Source organism: Panthera pardus, unplaced genomic scaffold (assembly GCF_024362965.1).
Source record: "Panthera pardus isolate Hobbes unplaced genomic scaffold, ASM2436296v1 HiC_scaffold_8, whole genome shotgun sequence".
Taxonomy (NCBI): domain Eukaryota; kingdom Metazoa; phylum Chordata; class Mammalia; order Carnivora; family Felidae; genus Panthera; species Panthera pardus.
Genome location: NW_026527013.1, coordinates 120,564,913 through 120,590,448, shown reverse-complemented (window position 1 = coordinate 120,590,448; position 25,536 = coordinate 120,564,913). Strand labels below are relative to the sequence as shown.

At 46.0% G+C, this 25,536-nt stretch overlaps 1 protein-coding gene across 2 annotated transcripts in view; it reads right to left on the bottom strand.

The window, feature by feature from the left end:
• Positions 1–25,536, bottom strand: part of CHN2 (chimerin 2) — a 300,454-nt gene that overhangs the window by 26,980 nt on the left and 247,938 nt on the right. Inside the window, exon 7 of one of the 2 annotated variants that reach the window (XM_019443693.2) lies at positions 7,259–7,336. The exons of the other annotated variant lie outside the window; for it this stretch is intronic. Within the exon in view, the coding sequence (XP_019299238.2) occupies positions 7,259–7,336 (78 nt within the window). The remainder of the gene's footprint in view (positions 1–7,258; positions 7,337–25,536) is intronic. 2 annotated transcript variants of the gene reach the window in all.

Sequence of the window (25,536 nt, the reverse complement as noted above, 5' to 3'; positions counted from 1 at the left end):
TTAACTCATGAGAAATTAGGTTAAACTTTGGACTTTTCCCTCTTGCAAGATCAGATGAAATAATGACCTTGACGTGAACCTTTTCAGATGTAATGTAAATATCCGAGGGGAATCGCTCGGTCTGTGACAGACGACTAGGACTTCCCCCCCCCCACCCCGCTCCCCCAGAAGCCTGCTCAGTAGAGGTGCCAGAGGGCTGGGTGTGTCAACCGAGATACCACTCACCCCCAGATCTGTCTATTCAGCAGCTGTTCTCATAGCCTTAAAAAAGGATTTAATTTCTAGGACACTGATTGCCACAGTTTTGCGGGTATCTCCCCACTGCATAAAGTGACATGAGCTAGTGGTCACTTCCTCCCAGGTTTATCAGGGTATCAGCACCGATATTCTTGTGACAATGCCCTGCCCTCCAATCCTCTAGTGCTTCTCCATGGTCTAGTGCGTGTTTTCTCGGTCCCAGCACCACTGACGTTGGGGCCAGATCACTCTGTGTGGTCGGGACTTGTAGGACGTGCTGGGCATCGCAGGAAGTTTAGCAGAATCTCTTGCCTCTACTAGACAGCCTGTTAGCACATCCCAGTTATAAGGATCAGACATGTCTCTAGACCCTGCCAGATGTCTAGGCGAGAAGCACTCTGGTTGAACACCTCCCAGTGGAAGAAGAGCTCACATTCTTAGGTCTCCACTGGTCTTTCTTGTACCTGGTAGTGCCTGGCACAGGGTTGGCCCTCAGTCCATATTCGCTGAATAAGAAACTGCGTATCTAAATAGTTTCCCCATCTTAGAACTTTGAAAAAGACCCAACGAATATGTACAGTGATCATTGGTGCTTTTCTTTTTCTCCTCACAAAACACAAAAGGAGTATTTCTCTGGACTTAAAATGCCAGAATCAGCCATTTAGTCATTTAGAATAGCCCCTTTGATATGTTCTTTGGAATAAAACAAAATATAAAATTCATAACAGCTAAGCACTTGATATGGGTCAGACTCATGAGTAGATGATTTACATTTGTGTAACAGCTTGATCAAGCCACCGCCCTAGTGTGTGGCCTAAGCAAGGGTTTGTTGTCAAAATCTATCCTCTTTCCACCAGGTTCCGATGGTTTGTAAAGGATTTACAATGACGGTGTTCCAATATTTACATGAAAACAGGTCAAGGAGGAATAAGACAAGCTTTTAGTCAGACCCTGGCAGGCAGAGAAGGCCCTCGCCTATCTGAGAACCGTGTCCAAAAATGGTTTCCTCTCTTGCCTGAAATCCCTGCCATGAATGAAATTGCATTGGATAAAGGCACCGTGCTATTGGTTTCAAGAGGACCCATTTACATTATTTTTAACGCTTATTTATTTTTGAGAGAGAGAGAGAGAGAGAGAGAGAGAGAGAGACAGAGCGTGTGAGCCAGGGGAGGAGGGCAGGCAGGCAGGCAGGCAGGCAGACAGACAGACAGACAGACACACACACACAATCTGAAGCAGTCTCCAGGCTCTGAACTGTCAGCCCAGAGCCCAGCGTGGGGCTCGAACCCATGAACTGCGAGATCATGACCCAAACCAGTCGGATGCTTAACCGACAGAGCCATCCAGGCGCCCCTGGGCCTTTCATTTTATATCCAACGTGATGAAGTCTGCCTTTTTCCTCTGAGTGGTTCCTTCCACACTCGTTTCTGCCCAAATGGCCTTTTCTGAAGCGGATTCCTGCAGGTGTAATATCCAACTGGCCCCGTTGCTGGAGCACACAGAAGTGGGATCGGCACGGGCAGCAAAGGGCACTGGGCCACTGCGTGCCCACGAGAACACAAGACAGGCAAAGTAGTAGGGACAAAGAAGGGCTCACATGTTCTTATGAAGTCAAGGACAAGGAAAAGAAAGGGGTTTGCATATGGAAAGCACAGATGCCTTGTTCCAAAGCACATGACCACTGACTGATGAGAATGCAAAAAGGAATGATAGGCACAGAAACCGTGAATGGGCCACATGACCCCAACGGCAAGGTGGTGGTGCTGCCCCTGGACAGGTGCCCTGGCCACAGCTCCACTCCTGAACCCTGGTGCAGGATCCCATGATCTTACGAGTTGGGGAGGCAGGTGCACAAGGAGCCTGCTGAACAAGCTTGCTTGTATCCCTGGTGGACGTGGGAGCTGGGTGCTACTGATGTAGCCTTGGTCTACAGAGAGTGGGGGACACGAAAGGGTACGCTGAGAAACCATTTAACTTCTGTCCAGACTGGGCCACTTTTGAGAGTCGCCACACAAGAAGCTGGGACAACAACAGTGAGCCCGGGCATGAGTCTCCTCCCCTTCCCCCCTGTATAAGACACTGGGCAGCCCTGCCCGGCCAGACCCGCTGGCCAGATGGGGAAGGAGGGCTGGCCTGGCACACCCTGACACGATCCGTCTCTCTGGCACAGCCTAGTGGACCTGGCAAGGGCCCACACCTGCAAGGGCTTGAGCACAGCTAACACAAGTGTAATAAGCTACGCCCAAGGGCAAACCGTGCGGTGGGGTGGCCAGTGGGGAGAGAACGTGCAGTCTTAGGTAGACAGGGCCGTGAGATGTCTGCTACACGTCCTTTCAGCCAATATCTACTGACAGCCTGCTCCGGGCCAGGCCCTGTCCTGGACACTGGGGTTTCTGCAAAAGGAAAACAGACCCGAACCCCTGTCCCTAGCGCCAGGGGTGAGTGTTTCCGGCTGGTAAGGGGAAGGCGAGCCTACAAGTAAATACGTACCGTGCCAGTGGTCAGTGCTATGGAGAAAAGTAAAGCTGGGAGGAGGCTGGGCGAGGGACGGGTGGGGGACAGGAAGGGGATGGAAGGGGAGGGACGGGGCAAGGGCGGGGAGGTGGACAGGGGATGGGAAATGTGGGGTGGGGCCGAGTAGTTTGCTTTTCAACTTTTAGAATTTTCTGGACCTCTGCTCTCCATCCATATTCCATGTAAGGAGAGAAGAGTGGTCCTGCAATGTTTGGGTGGAGGGAGAGAATTCAGTAGAAGGAAGGAGTGATGTATGCGCACGTGCAGACTGGGAGGGCTGAGCACCGAGTGGGATGAGTGGAGAAAATGCCCAGGGTCATCCGTCTCCCTGGGTCTGTCCCACCCCAGATGTGAAGTGAGCACCTCCCTCCTCGATGGTCTCCCGAACAGGGAGCACCCTGTTCACTCCTGGCTCATTTCTGACTCCCAAGTTTTCGTTCATGTCATTTGCATTGCCCAGAGCACTCTTGCATTTTTCTGTTACATGTAGCTAATGAGAGTGGAAGAAACAGACGATAGAAAAAAGGAAAGAAGGGCATGGAGAAGGGTAGAAAAAAAGAGACGGGGTGCTTGGATGGCTCAGTCGATTAAGCGTCCAACTCTTGATTTCGGCTCAGGTCATAATCTCATGGTTTGTGAGATGGAGCGCCGAGTCGGGTTCTACACAGACAGCACAGCACGGAGCCTACTTGGGATTTCTCTCTCTCTTTCTCTCCCTTTCACTCTCTGCCTCTCCCCCACTCATACACGCTCTCTCTCTCTAAATAAATCCGAAAAAAAGAAAAGAAGAAATATAGAGACAGAGAAAGCTGAACATTACAGCGCAAGAGATGAGAGAGACAAAAAGATGAATAGTAAAATAATAATAGAAGCTAACCTTACTGGGTGCCACGGACTGTAAGTGATTTACATGTATTCTTTAAGCCTTACAACACTCCCATTCTATAGATAAGGAAACTGAGGCTCATAGAACTAAGCTCTTTTCCAAAGGTCAAGCTATGGCCAGGAGTACTAAGCTGACCATTGCTACATCATCGCTGTGCTAAGTGGGGAAGGAAGGAAGGAAGGACAGCTATCCAGATTGTTGGGGCTCTGGGGATTTTGGAGCTTAGCCAAAAGGTGTTATTAGGGTAGACCATCTCAAAGAGAGATATTCTACGTACAGGAGAGTGTCTCTACTAGATAAACAGAGATGCAGATACAAAATGAGTTAAAGGAGTGTCTCTTCCTTTATCAAAGGGTTTTCATGTTAGATAAGATCCTGTCAATTTCATAATTTCTTCAACAAATACCTCCTAATTCCCAGTATGTGCAAGTAATCCCAGAGAATTTAGGATTTAAATGAGCAACGACTATATCTGCATATGAAAAGTACATAATTATTGCATGAGAGGAAGTATAACTTTAATTTGCTTCCAAAAGCTTTTCTTCCCAGAGCTAAATTCTGTCTTTTCCTAGACATGATTTATTTATTTTTTTTATTTTTTAATTAAAAAAAAATTTTTTTTTAGACATGCTTTGTTTAAACAGCAAGGACAGTAGGTAGGCACCTAGGAGCAGTGCCTGGGGACTTTCTGGCAGTTAAGTTCCCAACGTGTATAGGGGTGGGAGTTTCTATTCATTCCTCTTCAAGTAGTTTCTGGAGAGAGCCAGGAGGCCGCTTTTTACCTGGAGGCATAGTCCTTACTGGGGCAAAAAAATCTGGTTGTGGGGTGAGGCATTTAGATCCGCTGGCAGATTGGCATCTCTCGTAGGACCCCCTAGGCAAGAGCACAGCCAGGGTCTAGCAAACCTTATTTGCTGATGAGCGTGAAAATGTGATTATTTGTTTTTTGTATTGAACACTTACGCTATACTAATCACGTAGTACTCGAAAATAATAACCCGAATTACAAATCAAGAGTTTCTGCATAAAGCCTCTTAGATGTCAGCATAAAGAACAAGTTTGTGTTTTATGTCTTAATTTTATGCTGATTTCAAGCAGATGGCAGGGGCCTTTTGATAAGAGTTTTTCTTTGTTTGGTTGATTCACTGGTGATTACTAAAAACCCACTGCTCTATTTATAGCACTGACCAGCTTTTGGAGTATTCCTCTAAAGACCATGCAAAATTTCCACTTCAAATTGGTTGGGGGTGAGGAGAGGGCTGAATGAGGGTGGCAGGGGTGAGGAGTGACAGAGGAAACCACCCCCTCCCGGCCCTGCCACTCATCCTTCAGGACAGTGGCACGGGCAGTACCATTGAAAGCCACGGTCAACGGACACAGAGACTCAAGGGTCTGCCGTGTCTTGAAGATGTCTATTTACACGCGGAAGAGAAACGCTCCTGTCTGCCTTGCGTACTTTCCCCTAACAACTTGTCTGCTCTCTACCTTTTCTTCTCTCGATAGCTGTAATTTAGAAGGGATCACACCGAGTAGATACTGACTTTTCCAGCAAACACTGAAAGAGCTGTTGATGGATTCCAGTGGTAAATAATTAATCAATACAGAGCGCGTGTTAGCAACAGCACTATGTAGGAAACTAAGTCTCAGCTACCTTTTTTGCTTCAAATGTCCTCCTTTCCCAATCAGAGATCTAAGATTAAAAAAACCGAAATCAGTTTTGGAAGTGTACATCGACCAAACATTTAGTTGTCGCAAGACACAAGCCCAGGCACCGTACGCCGAGGGAGAAGCTATCCCCATGCAAGCACGTATCGCGGTGAGGGCAGAATTCCAATTCCATCTCAAAGCCAGAAGCGCTGGTGTGTTCAAGAGGAAGGAAAGGAATTTGCCAAGTCCAAGAAGATCCACCTTCCCAACCCGTGGTAGTATATCCATAGGATGCAAAGAACCAGGATTTCTGCCCAAAGTCAGAAAAACATTTTCTTAAGACAAAAAAATTAATAAGGGTAAATACAGAAAACAGGAAAGAGAAAAAAACACGAGGCTTTCTGTACTCCCCATGAGAGCCGTCACTATTCGGCCACAGGAGAAATATCTAGAGCCTTGGCGTCAGTGAGGATCTATAGAATACAAGTCTTCATCCTCAGGCTAAATATGGAGGGCTGAATAATTCCATTCCTCAGCTCAATTACAGCACGCAGATGCCCAAGCCCCTCGCTTTAGCAGCAGGGCAAACGGACCCGACAGACACGAGTGTTTACTTAATAGACACATATCTGTCCTTACAAAGAACTGAAAATGGACAGAATAAAATAGGTTTTCCTGGTCACTTCTGGTGAAGGGCTATCTAGTTCCTTCAACAGTTACTTGGGCTACTGGTCCTAAAGGAAACGAGTTTAAAAAAAGAAGACCATTCACGGGGCGCCTGGGTGGCTCAGTCGGTTGAGCATCTGACTTTGGCTCAGGTCATGATCTTGCAGTTGACGAGTTCGAGCCCCGCGTCGGGCTCTGTGCTGACGGCCCGGAGCCTGGAGCCGGCCTCGAATTCTGTGTCTCCCTCTCTCTCTGCCCCTCCCCCGCTCATGCTCTGTCTCTCTCTGTCTCAAAAATAAATAAACATTACAAAAAAATATTTTTTTTTTTAAAAGAAGACAATTCACAATTTGCCGCCCCCGCCTCTTCTTTTCTTCCTGGATCCTTCACTCTCCACTCTCACCAGTGTCTAAACGTCAGCCCATTTGCTGGGGCAAAACCTCTCACTGTGTCACCTCTACTCAACTATATCTCCGGCCAGGCAATTTGGCATCGGAATCTCCTCCAGCCATTTCTTGGAAAACATATTAGGGCAAAGGAAATAGGCCGTGATTTCTGATGGTAGGCCGTTTTTTGTTTTTTTTTTTTTTCTTTTCTTTTTCTACAAGGGCTAGTCTGAAATGAAGATAGCAGTATTTCCAGTTTACAAACACACGTGGGAGTATGCACTAAAGCTCCCACCAGCTTCCCATATCTTTTTGTTTGGTCTGGTGAGCAGGATCAAGGCTGTGCCGAGAGGGAAGCCTGGCAAGGCTGCTGGGGTGCTCCCCCCACCCCCACCCCGTACCCAGAGCACAAGCAAAAGCTACTGGATGGCATCTCCTGTCCTATTCACAGCCGTCTACACATAAACCAGAGGAGCTAGCATCCCTGAAAACAAAGACAAAACACAGAATGTGAAATGGGCAATGGTTTTCTGTGCCTCAGAGACAGCAATATTCTTTAGAGCCACTCTGAGTGGAAAAGTACTGCTCGATGTTCATCAGAAGATCTCCCAGTGGCAGAGATCGGGCGTGCTCTGCTCTTCTCCCGCTGGACGGGGCGGGGGGATATGGAGAGGAAATGAGCCCGGGTCTCCAGGACTAAGTTAACATACATATAGGTGTTTCTAGGCATCAGGCAAACGGCTGTCTGAGGTCTCCAGTTTGACGCAAAGCAAAGGTCTCATGTTGTGCACGCAACTAGATGTGGAAAGCAAAGCAATCTGCTGTCTCATTACTTTATAATCAAAGAGGGGACGGAGACCATCAACCGCACCTCTCCACCTGCCCTTTAGTAACAGAAGAAAGAGCGCAGAGGCTTGCTTACCTTGAAGTTGTGTGTCTTCTCATAGTTGAAGTGGTTGTCGTTGTGCGTGAGGGCGGCCCTTCGGACCAGGGACGAGATCTGTGAACAGGCAAAGAGTCTGAGAGGGGGCCAAAGAAAACTGCCTTTGACTCCCACCTTCACCCCCAAGGCCACGGCCAACAGCTCCTGGCGTTTCCTGCCTTGCTTAGGCTTCCGAACCACAGCACATTTTTTCTCATTCTCCAGCCACAGTTCCTCGGAGAACCTAGCGCCTGGACCCCACATCTTTCTAGTTTCCCCCGTGAAGCTCAGAGCCGTCAGGTTTTTTGAACCGCGGCTAATGTTAGGCAGCAGATTTGAGGCAGCTGCGTCCTGTCTGCAGAGGCCTCCGGCATGTGACCTGGAAAGGCTGGTTTGAGTGATGGAGGGGGTTCTGCATGTGAATAAGGACGGGGCTGTTTTGTGCTATTTCTTGAGGCCGACGTGTGCCTGGAACAATAGCACACATTCATGAGCACAGCAGTCCCCAGAAGCTGTATCCTGTCGCCACTGAGGGCTCAATGGAGGAGGCAGGGGCAGGCAGCTTTATTCCTCCTGCCACGGGAGAGACCTCTCGTGCTTGCTTGCACATTTCTCTCCCTCCCTCCCTCTCTCTCTCTCTCTCTCTCTTTCACACACACACACACACACACACACACACACACACACACACACACACACACAACTAGTTCTGATGTTCAAAGCCCGACGCTGTATCCAATTATTCTGGGGGCTCTGAGCCCCATCCTGGGCTGAACGCCGGCAGATTAAACCTTTTAAACCCTGATGATTGTTTAATCTTATAGGGATGAAGCCTGCCTCCCTTTAGAAAAAAAAAACTGCCCTAGCACTCGAAGCTTAATTTTTATTCGTCTGTGTGCATTGAATTAGAAGAGTCTAAAAAGTGAATGGGTCACAGAAAAAGCATAGCACTTCAGCACAGAGTTCCATCTACAGCCACAGTTTCAGCATAAAAGGTAGGGTGTCTTGCTCCAAAGCACCCTCCAGTCTCTCTTCCCCCCCCCCCCCCATCTCCGCACGCATGCAGACAAGTCACTATTCCTTCATTCAAACCTAAACATCAAAGTCGCTTTTGTTTGAACTATAACCCCTTCAATGTTCATTCTTTTAGGGCCTAAGCCTGATGCTCCCGATGGGTTTTCAAGCTTCATCTGTTTGATGGTCTCACTAGAGACTAAAGTGTTTAGTCCCGGGTCTCTCCACTAGAGCAGTGAGGAAATCATTGTGTCTTGGGAGTATTCCCGATCTGCTGACAAAAGTTAATGCAGCCGATGCCTGACGGTAAAATCAATGCTGTCGGAACAAGGGCGCAAGGAGAGTGCAGAGGGCTGGACCGTCATGTAGATATACAGTCCACGGATGCCATCCTGTCTTCTACTGACACATGGCCCCACACCCCAGCCCCTCCAAGCAGCCTTGTGAAGAATCATGCAAGGTCAGTGTTTTCCCGTGTAATTCTTTATTCCTGACAACGACCGTCATTCCACCTTGGTTCAGAAGGGCATCCTTCCAGGTCACCCTTGTTACCTTCAGGGATCATAAGAGCCAACTTTATGTTGAACCACTGAGCACAATATCATTATTGGGCCAGGCAATATTCAGAACGTATTAGATGCCCTTACTCATTTACGGTGCAGCTCATGTGTATGACAGACAAGACTTCTCTTCCCATGTTTTTGTTTTTTTTTTAATTTTTTTTTTAACGTTTATTTATTTTTGAGACAGAGACAGAGCATGAACGGGGGAGGGTCACAGAGAGAGGGAGACACAGAATCTGAAACAGGCTCCAGGCTCTGAGCTGTCGGCACAGAGCCCGACGCGGGGCTCGAACTCACGGACCGCGAGATCGTGACCTGAGCCGAAGCCGGACGCTTAACCGACCGAGCCACCCAGGCGCCCCTCTTCCCATGTTTTTGGATGAAGAGATTGAGGCACCGAGAGGTGAAGCGATTTGCCTGAGGACATGCCCTTGGCTTACGGGGCACAGCCCGGGACTAGAGCCCAGAGTATCTGTGTCCAGCACCTGGGTTCTCGAACACCCAGTCCTGGTGCCCAAGGGAGCCGATGTGGTGCCACATCCTGCCATTGTGTCCTGCTCTATCTAAACTATTGGCCAAGCCTGCCCCCTCTTCCCCTTCTTGCCCCACGCTCTCTCCGCAGCACATCTCACACACAGCTGTACAGTCGTCTTCCTAGTCCATTTATACCTGTTCAGAAAGTGTCAGTGACTCTCCACGGCCTAATGGTGTTGGGGCATGGGGGGTTTTTCACGAGCTCATCTTCATCTTCTACCCAGCTCACGCCTTTCTCTCCACTCCCCTCCACAAATCCTACAAAGTCTATCTCTGACACACTCACCTGGGTGACCGGCTCCGTTCTTTAGCATACTGCGGTATCATTTTACAAGTCCAGGTGCCCCAAAACATTCGCATTCTCACCCACATGCCGCCCTCTCCGAAAAGGGCTTCTCCAAACTCCCCACCAGAAGCCAACACGCTCCTCTGAGATCCCATAGGGTTTCCCCCACATTTTCCTTCTTGCACGTCGTCCCTTTCTGTCTTACATTAGAGTGCTTTATACCTGTCCTTGCCCTATTGAGAAGTCACTGTGACACGTTCTATGTCAAATTCACCGTCAAGAGTATCTAATATAATTCCTTGCCATAGTAGGCAGTGACGGTAAGTTGCCAAGATGTACCTGTGATCCCCCATCACCATGCAGTAGCTTCCAAGGGCCTGAACCTCCAGGGATCTGCCTTCCTGATGGGCCCCACCAGACTCCTCCTTCCCGTTGCCCCCCTGGAAAGGACATCTGCCATCCACAAGGGTTGCGTGAAGGCATGGCAGGTCTTTGAAAGGCTTGTAATCCTTAGCCTAGAGGCAAAAAGACAGAAGGAACAAGGGTCCTTCCCCAAGTCTTCACTGCTGGCAGGTCCACAGAGACCTTTAGACGGTGAGCCGTTCTGTGTAAGAACTGAGTCTGTGACCTACACCAGGCTAATTATACGGGGGTACGGTTTTAGAATCTGAGAAGACACCTCTTTAAATGGAAAGTGGGAAAACGGGTCTCCTTTCTCCTTTTGGGATATGGCGGTTGAATATTAGGAAATTTGATACTTTCTCATGTCTGTGCCCTTCCAACAAGAAATTTTGATTTCTATTCGTGACAGTGATTTGTTTTTCAGATCTCGGTTCCATACGATTTACCCAAACATAAGACCCATTCAGATGCGTGAAGGAGCTGCACACACTGGTCACTTAAGATGCATCTTTAGAAGGAACCAGAAGTGCTGGCATTTGAGTGAGCATTATTGTGCGTAGGGTGGATGACCCCAGATCACCCTCCTACTACAGGAAAAATGATTACAAACATCTCTTGGTAAAACTTCCCTCTCAGATAATTCCATCGCACAGAGCTTTTCTTCACCCAAGTATCTCCAGGACGGTGCCTTGGCCTCTTTTATATCCCCCACAACGACTAATACATGTTCTCTATACATGGTGGGCACGCCGCACTTTGGCGGGCAGTCCCTTCGAACAAAAATTTCTGTCTGACCTATTTTTAGCCACACGGCCGTTGGAGGGAGCACATTTCCCCGCATGCTCTGTTTAAATCAGGGATTCTCCACCTTGGAACCACTGACACTTGGGACCAGATAATCCTCTGTTGGGGGAGGCTGTCCTGTGCATCGTAGGACGGTGAGTGGCACCCCTTGCCTCTAGATGCCATCAGAACGCCCAACGGTGGTGATCAAACATCTTTCCAGACATTGCCAAGTTTTCCTCTGAGGCAGCACTGCCCCCAGTGGAGAATAGCTGGGTTAGGCTAATAACACAAGTATTTACAGTACGCTTCCCATGTGGCACGTATGTACTTTACATACCTTGACTCATTTAAGATTTATGAGGTAGGTACTGTTATACTTATCCCCACTTTACAGAGAGGAACTGGGCAGCTGGGATTAGAACCCAGGCACAGCTAACTAGGTCTGGGCTTTTTTTTTTTTTTTGCTGAGAATACGTTTCTTTTTTATCGTGATTCGATACACATAACAAAATTTACCATTTTAGCCATTTTAAAGTGTACAATTCAGCAATTCAGTGGCATTAAGTACATTCACAATATTCTGCAATCATTACCACTATCTAGTTCCAGAACATTCCATCATCCAACATGAGACTCCATACCCATTAAGCGGTCCCTCACCGTTCCCCTCGTCCTCAGGCCCCTGGTCACCACAATCTGCTTTCTATCTCTATGGATTTACCTATTCTGAACATTTCATATAAATGGAATCGTGCGATATATGGCCTTTTGTGTCTGGCTTCCCTCACTTAGGAAAATGTTTTCAAGGTTCATCTGTATCAGAGCATGTATCAGTACTTCACTGACTTTTGCTGAATAACAATCCGTTGTGTGGATATAATACATTTGTTGATGATTTGGGTTATTTTCATCTTTTGGCTGTTTGTAAATAATGCTGCTAATAAGTTTCTGCTTGAACACCTATTTTCAGTTGTTTTGGGTAAATAATCAATCTATGCTTTTAATCACCCTCTAAACAGCCTCATTCAAATAATGCCCACATTTAAAAACATCCAGGGGTTAAATGCCAAAATTACTCTCATCTCCCTTGTTAACCATTAGCAACTCCCAGGCCTGGTGTTCCTGGTCTGGTTTTTACAGAGGAGAATGTTGTTTTCCCTGAGGCTTCTTCCAAAGCAGGCACTACTTAAGATACTTTTGGAAGTAGGTGGGACTATAAATAAATAGTGAAATAAGCTTACCACTTCCTTTTTTCCTTTTTATAAGTAAGGGTTGGGATTCTATTTTTTATGGCCTCTCACTGTCCTTTTTTCTATGGTTTGGATCCCAAAGCCAAGAAAGAATCAGGTAACAAGAAGGCAGAAGGAAGGGTGTCAGATGAAGAGAGGGGGGGCAATGGTGGGTCGGTGGGCAGGAAGACGTGGGAAAACGAAACCCACTGGGGTGCTTGTGTGCATGTAAAGTGCCCAGGAGAGAAAGATGGTGGGAGAAAGAGGCATACCCTTCCTTCTGTGCTGACTTTAGTCACCTAGCATCATAAACCCAGACGGGACCTCAGAATTCATCCACCCAATAGCCCCTCTCCACCTTGGCTCAGGCAAGCCCACCTCTGGGGACCATGACATTTTGCCTCATTTAGTACCAATTTCTAGAAAAGGTGATTTCTCACCAATCTGCAATTCTTCCACAGACTTCAAGTAAAGTCCACTCTGCGTTTTTAGGAGGGTTCATTGAAAATGTCACCATCCATCCCTGGAGAGTCTCTCTTCACTCTTCCAGCCCCAGCTCTTACGTTCCTGGGGCCTCTCTCACTTCTCTGTCCCTGGAGTCTGAGTCCCCCTTAGGGAGCGAGAAAGACTGACCTCTGCCCCTGATGCAAACACTACCCTGCAGCTATAGGCAGCTGTTGCCTCGTGGAGGTATAGGAAATGAAAATCAATACTATTAAGGCTGGCGAGGGGGTCGTGAGGAGAGCTCTCTGATACTTGGCTATGTCTGCGTGAAGTAGCTCGAGTCTGGGGGGAAAAGTTGGCAACGTATCAAATGTCTCATGTGTATTGATCCAATGATTGTATTTCCAGGATTCTCTTAAGAAGATCTTCAGACCAAGAATTAAGTAGAAAAGATACATAGGTAAAGAGATAGATACTCATCGTAACAATAGTATCAAGCAATGAGAAAAGACTTACACACACGATAGGGAGAGGTTAAATTATGGCGTAAAAATATGTAATGGACTATCACGTAGGCACTAACAAAGATGATTAAAGTAGCTGTTAATGATGAAGGGATATGCTCCTGAGATAATAGTTGGGTAAGAAGTAGCCTCTTGAAACATATTTAGTATGATTCTCACTTTTTTAAGTACATTCACGGAGAATATCCGAAGAAAACACACCAGAATATCTCCAGCATACCTTACTGTTGGAGGAAAGAAACCGTCATCTCTGGGTGAAGATATTTTAAAGGACATTTACTTTCTTCTTTCTTCTTTTCTGTACTTTTTGAGTTTCCTACAATGACTACATTCTACCGCCATTATATAGAAAGACAGATTTTGTAGGGTATTAAGGAGGGCACTTGTGATGAGCATTGGGTGATGTACGTATGTACGTGATGAATCACTCAATTCTACACCTGAAACCAATTTTATCCTATATGTTAACTAACTAGAATTTAAATAAAACTTGAAAAAAAGGAAAAAAAAATATAGATTTTGTAAAAGTACCTTATAAAAACTTTCTTGCGTTTAGTGTGCCCAGATAATAAATCCTTAACATCATAGACCACCTTTGGGCTCGTCCAATCCTGCCTGCTCTTTTCACAGGTGAGAAACTGAGGTCAGAGAAGTTTAATGATTTGTGTGCTCTTCGCTCCCATCCCATCACAGGGCTTCTCTACAGCTAGATCTAGAATCAGATCCTGCTCTGGGTTCTCTCGCCTGTGACCCCTCTACCATTTAGTGCTTCTTACCCTGGGGTAAACCTCAGAACCCCCAGAAGGCTTGTTAAAACACAGACTGTTGGGCCCTAGCCTCAGCATTTCTGACTCCATCAATGGGAGATCAGGCCTAAGAATCTGCATCTCTAACAGACTCCCAGGTGATGCTGATGTTGGGACCACACTTTGAGGACCCATTTTGTGCTTTCCACTGAACCTATCGGTCTCAACCTTGAAGATACTTAGAATCGCCTGGGAACAAACAAAGAAACAAAAGCCATGTTCCAATTCCATCTCTGACCAATTAAATCCAGATTTCTGGGGACGGACCCTGGATTTTAAAAAATCCTCCAGGGGATTCTAAAACGCTCCCGGCATGGAAAGCCGAGGCACTAATCCCAAGTGCTTCAACCCAGGGGATGGTTAGAGAAGATGGAGATATCCACGCGGTAAATGCTTAGTGAACGCCCTCCCCTCCCGCAAAGGAATCAATACCTTTTCAAACACAAAGTGTGATCATGTTTCTATGCCAGCCCACCCCCACCTCCCACTGTGCTACTTAAAACCTCCATGGATTTTTAAGCTAAAAGCAAAAATCCATACCATGACCTACAGGGCCCGCGTCGGGTCCTGCCACCTTTCCAGCCTTGCCTCCGATCCCTTTCCTCCTGTCACCTTGAGAAGTTATAAGCATAAGCTATTAGTATGCTTTTAAAATTATTATCCATGACCCCTTCTAGATGACTAGCTTTATGACATCAGGAGCTGCGTGTGCTTTCATCACAAATAAGACCCCCGGGCCATACTTCGCCCCTGGCACAAAGTAGGCTCTTAGTAAATTTTACTGGATGAATGAATGAATGTCCATGGCTATAAAATATCTTGATGTCAGAGGGCCACATCACTGTCGGTTTACCTAGTCATTTTACTTCTGCGAGTCTTTGACATAAAATCCAGGGGTCAGGGCACCTGGGTGGCTCAGTTGGTTAAGCGTTGGACTCTTGATTTCGGCTCAGATCATGATCTCATGGTGTGTGAGATAGAGCCCTGAGTCGCCTGACCCCGACCAGTGCTGGGCGTGGACCCTGCTTAAGATTCTCTCTCCTGCTCCCTCTGTTCCTCCCCTGCTTGCATGCAATGAATGAATGAATGAATGATAAATGAACACATAAATAAAATCCAGGTGCCATGCTCTTTAGGTTTCCTTTTGACCAAGTTGTCGGACTTCTGGTGTCACAAGATGGGGCCCTGGAAACAGGGAGACCCTGCAGGATCAGGCCTTAAGGGACACGACCAGGTTTGGCACGAGCATAGAATTAAAAGTAGCATCACATATTTGTGGGGTACATTGTATGATATGATATCTTTCCTCTACGAGGAAGGTGGAATGGGTGTCATTGTCGTCATCTGACAGTTAAGGAAACTGAGGTCCTAACAGGCAATGTCCAGGGGAAGAGAAGCCAGTGTCTTGGTTTTCTTTCCATGGGAATCCCTGACACTTTGGTTCTAGTGGATCCACAGCGGTGGCTAACTGCTCACTGACACAAGGACTCCTTTCTCCTCTCTGCTCCCAGGGACCTCTTGAAAAACTTTTAAAATGGTACACTCCCTACAGTTCTATTAACGCATCTCGAGGGATTAGCAGGACACCAACCCTAGCTTGGCACTCATGAAAGTTTTGTTGCATGAAAAGTGAATACTCATTTTTTTTTTTTTTGCATCTTTCTACTTTTCTTGCCTTCCATTAAAACGACTTACAAGTTTTACAAGAGTCAGCGCGTTCTCGTATTTTTCTTAGACCCTCAGTTCACTTCCCACACACATGTCTGGGGTTCTGGAGCTGGGTGATGAGTCTGGACTGCACGGTATTTCTTCAAAGCCACAAAACATGAAGTCCCGCCCAGAGACACTCGGCTAAGATGCTGCAGGCATTCAGTCAGCTTGAAATGAAAAAAAATATATACATGCATACACACACACACACACACACACATGCATATGCATGTACATACATGGGACTAGTGGATAAGAGGTAGGCAATATGGTTTTTGCTGGGGCATCCTAGATCTGCCTCTCTATTCCTGTTGGTAAGTGAAAAAACCAGAAATTCTAAGTGAAGAGTAGCCCCAATTATTGAATGATAACCAAAGGGCCGGTTTTCTTTTCTTAATGCCACTAAGCCCAGCCTAACTGATCCCATGAACTCTGAAAACTACTAGGGCCAGATGAATCTTCTTTGCTCCCCCTCAGAACTGCCCTGTGTTTGCTGTATTCTCTGCTTGTGGTTTTCAGCCCTGAAAGATGAAGAAGACAACCCAGGGATATGAGGGAACTGCAAACCCATCCCCATGACTGCTAAAGAAACGAGAGAGGGCGGGGGGGGGGGGCACCCTGCCATCCCTCCTGCCCAGGCCCTCATCAGAGAGGCAGGATCCTGGCTCTATCGGAGTCCACTGAAAATATCAGGTACCAACAGCTGCCCTGGCCGACTCCTAAAACTCCTGGCGACCTCCAAGCCTGCTGCGCCGTGGTCCGAGAAGAAGAGGGTTTTATTTCTGATGGCACAACATACCCAGCTGCCACTCCAATTGTTCTCCGGGGACAGATGGCCACTCTCAATACGAGAGACACAAAGGGCCGAAGGACTGGTCTCCCTGCCTCTTTTACGACTCATTTCCCTTTACGCGCAGCAGCCAACGTTCACCCCAAACGGAAGGACCCGTGTGGGCTCTAAAATGGACCAAAGCACCTTACTGGGAGGAAAACAGATAGTTGGATACTTCTTGGGTTGAGTGGGCGTGTAATGGTATAATCACCGTCCTTCCCATACTATTTCTCCAGCTGCTTTATTGAGGCTGAGGTCAACAATTTTGCCTAAGTGCTGATGTGTCTCACGGACTCCTTAGATGTGGACACAGGAGGTACTCTGCGAGACAGAATTTCCAGCTTATGTGAAGCCTCTCACACATTTCACCATGCAGTTGTCGTTGCTTTGTTTTTGTGTGCGGTTCTTGAAAGGGGGAAGAAGAAAGTTGTGCATCGGGGTGTAGTAATCCATTCGCTTAAACGAGAACTTCAAAACCCTTAGGTTTCTCAAAGGCCAAGTTTAAGAAAGGCCGGCAGGGTTATTTTTGAGAGAGAGGAGCATTTGCGGAATCGAGTGCCTTAGCACGGCTTTCGAATATTTTAGGTAACCTTGTGTACAACTAAGACCCAGGGAAACAGTGCCCGTTTTAAGGGAGAAGCCACTATTGCGAAATTCTCAGCTGCTATTTTCTTTCTTTTCTCATATTCCATAGCCATTTCCTTTTCTTTGTATTTCCTTGCTGTCGTGTGCCTTCCCAGTTCTGGCCGGAGAAGTAGGTGCTCAAAGTGATTGACTTGTGGGTTTTATCACAAAAGCCAGAGATGCTCAATTTTTGCCTTACGGCACCCAACTGAAGAGGAGAACCCCGGTGTGGTTCTCTCTTATCCTTTCACTGCCATTGCCGCTCACGGCAGCTGACCCTGAGAACCCTGCCAGAGGCTGTAGGTTTGCTGAATTATATTTTCTTGTCACACTACAGTATGGCAATTTGCAGAGCAGAACGCGCCAAACAGAGCCTCAAGCTACTTTTCCACCAGGTTCTTTGGTAAGCAATTGGGGTAAGGCACACCTTTATCGAAAGAAAAAAATCGAACTGACCCGCTATTTTCTGCTTGCGAACGCTCCTATGTTGCAAACGATGACGATTCCAATGAAGTGGCTTTTCCGCGATTTCACACAAAAAATATCTCAAATCCCCTACTGAGCTTTTACAGCCAACAATCACCCAAACAAAATAGTTTCTGACGCCATTCACAGCTGTGCAGCTCATACTGCCCCGATATAGCTCCTGGGGGTATTTCTGAACCCAGCAGTTCTGAAACACGGATGCCTGCAAATTCCGAATACGAATCGAAGTTTATTTCTGGTCTCCTGTGTGAGCAGTGACTGGGATTTTCAAATTCCACTACTGGTCCTCATAGTTGTGTGTTGACCGGCCTTATGCCAAGTATATGACCCTGTAGCTCCTTCTCAGATTGAATGTCAGAGTGTGTGTGGTGATACAGACACTTCTCCTCCCTTTCCTCCTTCCCTTCCTCCCTCCTCCCTTCCCTTCCCTTCTCTTCCCTCAGCAAATAGTTATTAGACACCAATTATATATCAGGCCCTGTTTAACGTCAGTGGGTTAGAGTAGTGAACAACTGACAAAGGTCTCCGTTCTCCTGGAGAGCAGACACACACAGAACTAATAAATACATTATATACTGTTCTGGAAGGGGAGAAGTGCTAGGAAGAAAAGCAAAGTGAGAATGCAGGCTAGAGATAGAGGGCGCAATTCAAAACAGGATAGTCAGGAGAGGCTTCACTGAAAAGGTGACACCGAAAAGGACTCCCATCTTTACTCGGAGGGATGCGAGCAGCCACGGCAGGGCTTTGAGTGGATTTGTGCTGTGATCTGAGTGACGTTTACCGAGCGTTGCTCCGCCTGCTGCGTTGAGGACCATAGGAGGGCGAAGGTGGTAACAGGGAGACCAGTTAGGAGGCTATTGTGGAAATGCAGGTGAAGAGAACACAGCGGATCGGAAGCGGGTAGGAGCGGTGGAGGTGGTGATCGGCAGTCAGATTCTCGATAGCTTGTCAACGCGGAGTTACCAGGATGAAGGGACAGGCCAGGTGTGAGGTGCAAGAGAAAAAGAGGCCTCCAGGATGATGACACAGTTTGGGACCCGACTAACTAAATAGATAGAGTTTCCATCGAATGAGAGGAAGAAGATCACAAAAGGGGGAAAAGTGACGGAGAACGTCAGGAACTCCATTGGGGGTGTTTAACATGGAGGAGGCAGCTAGACATGGAAACCTGGAGCTCCAGGGAGAGACAGATGCTGGGGATACACCCCTGGGAGTTATCATGGGGCAATGGATTCATAGTAAGGGAGTCTCACAAAAGAGCAGAGGCTCGTGGACTGAGCCCCGGGTCACTCCAACTATTATGGGGTCAGGAAATTCAGAAGGAAACTGACCAAAGCGAAAGAGAAGGCAAATTTGATATTCTGGAAGCTGACTGAAGAGAGGATCAGTTGTATCTAATGCTGTTGATAGGTCGGGTATGATGGGGACTAAGAAAGGACCAAAGGATTTAGCACCATGAGAGTGAGTGGTCACCTTGACAGGAGCAGTTTCCAAGGAGTGGAGAGGGGAAGCCTGATCGCAGAAACTTTGAGAGAGCATGGGAGGAGCACATTTGGGGTGCTGTGGAGACGGTACGGGGGTGCATGGAGAGCCAGGGGAACAGCAGCAGGAAGGGGTGGCGAGAGGTGGGGTCGAGAGAGACTGTTTTCCCTTGTAAGAAGAGAAGAAAGCCACTGAGATTTCCTTTGTCCACCATAAAACCATGGCCCATGTAATAAAGAGTCTGACTCCATTTTTGGTATTTGCTGACAGCTTTCAGGTCAATCAGAAGGCTTGCAGGCCCCCTCCCTTGATGCCAGTGGGAAGTCAAAACCAACACAAGTCTCCCCCTAACCAGCCTAAAGTTGTACCTTGTAGCTGTCTCCAGCCCTCTTCAAACCAGCTGGAAAGTCTGTCCTGCTCGCCCTAGGGAACCTCATTAAGTGAGTAATTATACTTTTTGTATCCTCTTGACGGGCGTATGGCATCATCAATTTCAACACCAAACCAAATTTTGGGTGGGAGGTCCATTCCACTTCTGTGAAGTGACCACAATAGCCTATTAGGACCAGAAAGCATCTTAGATGTGGCCGTGACTCTGACCCTGCTCGGAGACCGTGCCTCTTACTGCTTCCCACATTTTGTCGATGCTCAGAACCTGGGACCCATTCTCTGGACACATGATATTCTTTTGTGAAGCCATCCCTCTGCAATATGCTCCCCACCACTTGAAACCTACAAAATAGATTAGAATCACAACAGCAATGAAACAGAAAACAATGGTCCTAACAATTGGTGAGCACGTATTGTGCCGGGCACATTAACCATTGCCTCATTTAATCTGTCTCATGACACGTATTATCATCCCCATTTCATAACTGAGCTAAGAGAGCTTTCAGTACTCAAGTTGTGCAACTATTAAGTCGGACTGGAACATGGGAAGAGCTGCTCTGTAGTTCCTACTCCTAAATCTCATGTGATTCTTCCTCCACATATTTGTCCCCCAGTAGGATGTAATGTCCTGAGAAAGGATTTTCTGCATCCATATTTTCTAATCTCTTTAGCAAAAGGAACTCTCAAGAGCACTCAACAAAGGTTTATAAATAAGTGAATGTGCCTGGTCTGGTCCAATCTCCCTATTTCACAAAGAGCATAATGGCAAGTTAGTTGCACAGATTTCACACAGCCAGTTAGTTGTAGAGACAGGACATTGACTGGAGATCCAAGCTCTTTCCTGTATGCAACACCAGATCTGGTCAATATCATTTTCTCCCAGGATGCACAAGCGAAGCCACACACACACACACACACACACACACACACATCAAACATAGGCAGGAAATTGTCAGACAATGTACATTGTTAAAATCATCTTAGAAAGTAATTTGGACATGTGTATGAAGAGTTTCAAAATATTATTATCTTTAAGTTCTCTAATTCAATTTCTAAGAATCTATCCTAAGGAAATGACCCTAAATACAGAATGGCATTCAGAGCAGCATCATTTCCAATGCTAAAAATGGAATATATTGTGCATAGGCTAACTTTAGGAAATAGCTAAATAAGTATGACACTCAAGCAACAGGCAAAAATGATGTTTGTGAAACATATACAGTAACATGGCTGAAATATGCTATGTAAAAATAGCAGGATACAAAATTATAAATGTGCTATGCTTATACATATATATAAAAATCCAAACTCATACAGAAATCACTGTAAGGAAATAGACCAATGTCTATATTTTCTTTATGTTTCAAAATTCCTTTAATTATATTACTTTTGTGATTCGAATGAGAAAAAAACCCAAACTTTTGCTATGGAAATATATATATTTATACATCATTATTATTACATGTGTATAAATATATACATATAAAACTATGTTTTTTTCCATTTTGCATCAGTTTCATTTTGTACTAGGAGGGCTTTATCTTAGGAAACAGATTAGGTGAGTTTTAGACATAACTAGAAACTGGATAAATATAAAAGTTTTAGAGTCCTCTGTGGATCTCATAGCTATATTTAAAGAAACTCTCAGATGTACAAAATAAGTAGTTAAGTAACCTTATTGGAAATGAAAACTCTTCACCTAACAGGTATTAAGGAAGGATTCACTCTCCATGGAGCCTAAAACATGCCATTTAATGGCCTTCATTGATACGAATTAAAGTCTTCCCAAAATACATGAGAACGTTATTCCATAAAAAAGACATGACTTAGGTTAAATCTCTGAAGAGTTTTGACCTTGAGCCAAGAGCAATAAAAGTTTTAAAAGAAAAATACTGTTTCTATCATAGATATTATTGTTTGTTTCTCTAAATAAACTTATTTAGACCCATAAAATTACATCCTGACATGTATAATATAGCTATGAGAATTTAGATTTTGTAATATATCAATAATGATTTGGGATAGCAGAGCTTCTATTTTCTAGTTTAACTTTAAAAAAAAAATTTTTTTTAACGTTTATTTATTTGTGAGAGAGAGAGACAGAGCATGAATGGGGGAGGGTCAGAGAAAGAGGGAGACACAGAATCTGAAACAGGTTCCAGGCTCTGAGCCGTCCGCACAGAGCCTGACGCGGGGCTCGAACTCACGGACCTGGAGATCATGACCCGAGCCAAAAAGTCGGACGCTTAACCAACTGAGCCACCCAGGCGCCCCTAGTTTAACTTTTTTTAACTTCAGTTTTGCCATAATAAAAATAAAACACGGCTCCATTTTTTTTTAATCAATAAGTAAAGGTTCCCCTCCATCTCCTCAAGAGCTGTGTAAGAAGCTAACACTGTAATTGGCAATGTGCCACTACAGTTGAAAATGCTGAGCGCTTCTCAGACCCCACGGTCATAGAAATGGCAGTTAAACTCTGAAAGTGGTGAAGGGTTAGGGTGCCTGGGTGGCTCAGTGAACCAAGAGTCTGACTCTTGATTTTGCTTGAGGTCATGATCTCACAGTTCATGAGATTGGGCCCGCATCGGGCTCTGTGCTGACAGCGTGGAGTCTGCTTGGCATTCTCTCTCCCTCTCTCTCGGCCCCTCCCTTGTTCTTGCTCGCTCTCAAAATAGATACATACACATAAAGAAATAAAAATGGTTACGAGTTTTTGCTTGATAAGAATTCCTTGTTATGAGTAGACTCGAGGCGAAGTTGCCTGGGTTCAAATTCCTGCTCCAACCCTTCCCAAGCCAGATGACCTTACACCAGCCAAGTCACTTAACTTCTTTGTGCCTCATTTCCTCAAATGCAAAGCGTGGGTAATTGTAGGTACCCCGTAGATGATTAAATGTGCAATTTAAGTTGTAAGCTGTAAATTGCTCAGATCCATGCCTGGCCTCATTTATATGTATGTATGCATATATAATCTAATGAATAAATTAACTTTAGTGATCATGCAGGTGATGCTTTCAAAGCAAGGCCTGATCTCAGGAGGGCGTTGACATCCGAGTATTACTAAGACTACCTTTAAGAGATGTGGCAAAAAAATAACTTTCTGACCGGCCACAATTAAAACCATACGGTCGTTTTAATTCGACCAGACCACGAGAGAGCTAAGCATAAGCCGTAAGTATTTTGATCACCGAAGGCAGCTCTTCATGACATATGGTGGGGGTTGCGTCGAAGATCTGTCAGTGCTGCAGAGACAGGCTTGCATCTTGAAATATTTCGATAGCAGAAGAAAAAAATGGGACGAAGGGTGTATTTTGGGAGGTGAATTCGCAGAAAGCAAACCGCGTGGAGGAAGAACTTATATTGGTCCTGGGATAGAAACGTGGCTGGTAGTTCAGTCCTGGGCTCCAGCGTTGCGCTGAGGAAAGAGCCTTTCGGGCTCTTGGGAACTGTGATGAACGGAAGCAGGCCAGCCTGTGAACATGTGAACGGGCTCAAACTCTTCACTCTCGATTTCCTCGCCTTGCATATTATGACTGGGTGTTGGGAGCGGATGGAGTTCCTTGCTCCTGGGATACAGCAGACTTTTTTGGAGCCCTGTGGAGCAGAGGGCACATTTCCAAAAACACACCCGCAGCTACTTTCAGGGGTCCCCAGGCCATCCGTGGTATATCACGAGTGACCATTTTCAAAGACAGTCACACCAAATCCAGCGGTGATGGTTTAGACTTATTCCTTCCTCCCAACTGTTCTTAGACTACTCACAGGACGTGACGCGTATTTTGTGCCGACCCCCTTTTCTCTACCATCACTTGGGCTTCAAACTGGGATTCCTTATAATATCAGTTGCTTCTAGTTGTTCTATGGTTAAATAAGCTGCAAAAAATTCTACATATATCCCTTTCTTTGAGATTTACCATTTACATTAGTGTTTAGAAGTATCAGCGTTTTCCACACTCAGTTGTAACCACGTAAGGCTGATGAGTATATGGTGGTACGAGTGTTCGGGAAACTATAATACTTGACACGTAATCTCAGGATCGTTCTGAGGATTAAAACGGATCACGCGCAGGGTTTGCAGTGCCCCAAACGCAACAAAAGCTCAGGAGAGGTTTGCCACGATTATTATGAATAACAACTACTTTTTAAGTAAACGTAGCTGGTGGTGTCCCGCGGTATCCGTGAATGAGGCGCACATAAGCAGAACGGGAGTGGTCTGGCCACCTGGCCCTGGGTGACACTCTTGGGAGCAGAGATGGCCACTGCGTGTCCTTTCTCTTCCACACGATGAGGCATCCAGGGCCAGTGGATGAGGAAACTGGAGGAAACGTAAGCAGAGGATAACTGGTCACAGGTGATGGTTGGTGGCCTAAAGTGCACTTCAGGACATCGGTTCCAGGCAGGCAAGGCACGACTTCTGGGCACTCATTCTCAGGTTTGTCTACCAGCAGAGATTGGACACAACATGCTGGTTCTTGTGGGCCCCTCCGAGTTGCTGTGACATCTCGATAGACAGGGCCCAGGGTGTCATCTGAATCCTAGCATTCCACATCCTGACCTCTAAGCTCCCTGGTGCCAGTTAGTCTGAAGTCCCAAGACACAAGGTCCTGGCATCCACCCATCTTGTTTTCTAAACCCCGTGATGGATAAGAACAGTAGTCTCTTAGCCCCAAAGGACACATCTTAAACAATATGAGTCCATAGGAAACTGCTCTCTTGCTGATTTTCCTGTATCCTTCCAAAAACTGTTGCATTCTGGCAAAAGCCCCAAAACCAACCAACTACCAAGATCATTAGGAGAAGGAATACATGTGTGGGATGGAGGGGTCCTTGGAGGGGGGTGCCGCTATTTTGAGCTTGCTTGCCTGGTTGCAGGCAGTGTTACATACGGTACTGAGAGCTATGCATAGTGCATTTGTATTTTAATTTCTCTGTACAAATAAAACAAAGTGAAACAATTGGTAAATTTTTTCCATTATGAGAAAAACACAGTTCCAAGAACATTAATTGGTAGGTTAAATGAATGTAAGTTTATAGACACCCAAATGTTTTAATGAGTATGGAAAGTAAAGTATTTCTACGCTATAGGATAATAGAAATCTATAGTATCCAGTCCTTGTTCTCATTCAAGGCAGTTTAAGGACTAAGAAAAGTGTTTATCGCCCAGGAACTTTTACCTATGCAGGGCATTGCTGTTCATCACTGCTGTATTGCACACCTGAAAGTTCCTTTCCCTCTTGGCATATTTTCAGTATTGATTCATCTCCCTAGTTGGCACTGTCCTGAGAATACAAACCCTTATTGCCCGAAAATAAAGAGATTCTTCTGCTATGTATATAACTTAAAATTTGAGTTTATATAAGTATATGCCTAAAATCCCAGTAAGCTGGGGCCATAGCTGTAAACTTGGACCCCTTAGAATATGCTCCATCCCATCTGACATCATCTTTCCTCTTTGTTCACCTTGCTGACTCCTATTCATCCTTGCAACCTCCCCTGGGCCCCTCATCACTTTCTCCAGGAAGCTTTTCTTTGTGTCTGGCTTAGCTCAGACCATTCTTTACGTAACTGCTTTTCTTTTGGCACTGTTTAACCCTAAATTCGACATGGTCATGTCGGTCTTGCTCACCATAAATCGTAATCGTAATCGTAAAATGTGTTAGTTCAATGTGGATGGGGCGAGCCCCTGGGATCTCACTTCTTCTCACCGCCCCTTCCCCCCCCCCCCCATTTCTGGCCTTGTAAAACCATCTTTTCTCACGTTTGAAATGAGTACAGAGGTACCTGTAAATCACTCTATCTGAGGAGCATCCTGGAAGCAGGAAGCCACAGATCGTAAAGATCAGATGGTTACCGTTTTCTCACAAGACGACTTTTTGCCTTTAAAACAGGCTCCTGCTGGGTTAACGACAAAGCCTAAGAAGTCACTAACTGGCACAGGGCATGGCACATAACAGGTGCTCAGTAAACACTGGCTGGATCCGAATTTACCCTCACATTTCTATTGTTACAGTAGGGTAAGGGTGCCTTGGAGGAAGCGGAGGGTGTCTTCAAGTTCTGTTCTGGGGGTATGTGAGGTATGGGCGTTAGGAATGACCTGGCCAATAATGCAGTGGTTCCCAAACTACGTTGCACCTTACAATAACTTGGGGGGGGGTCTTTAAAAATT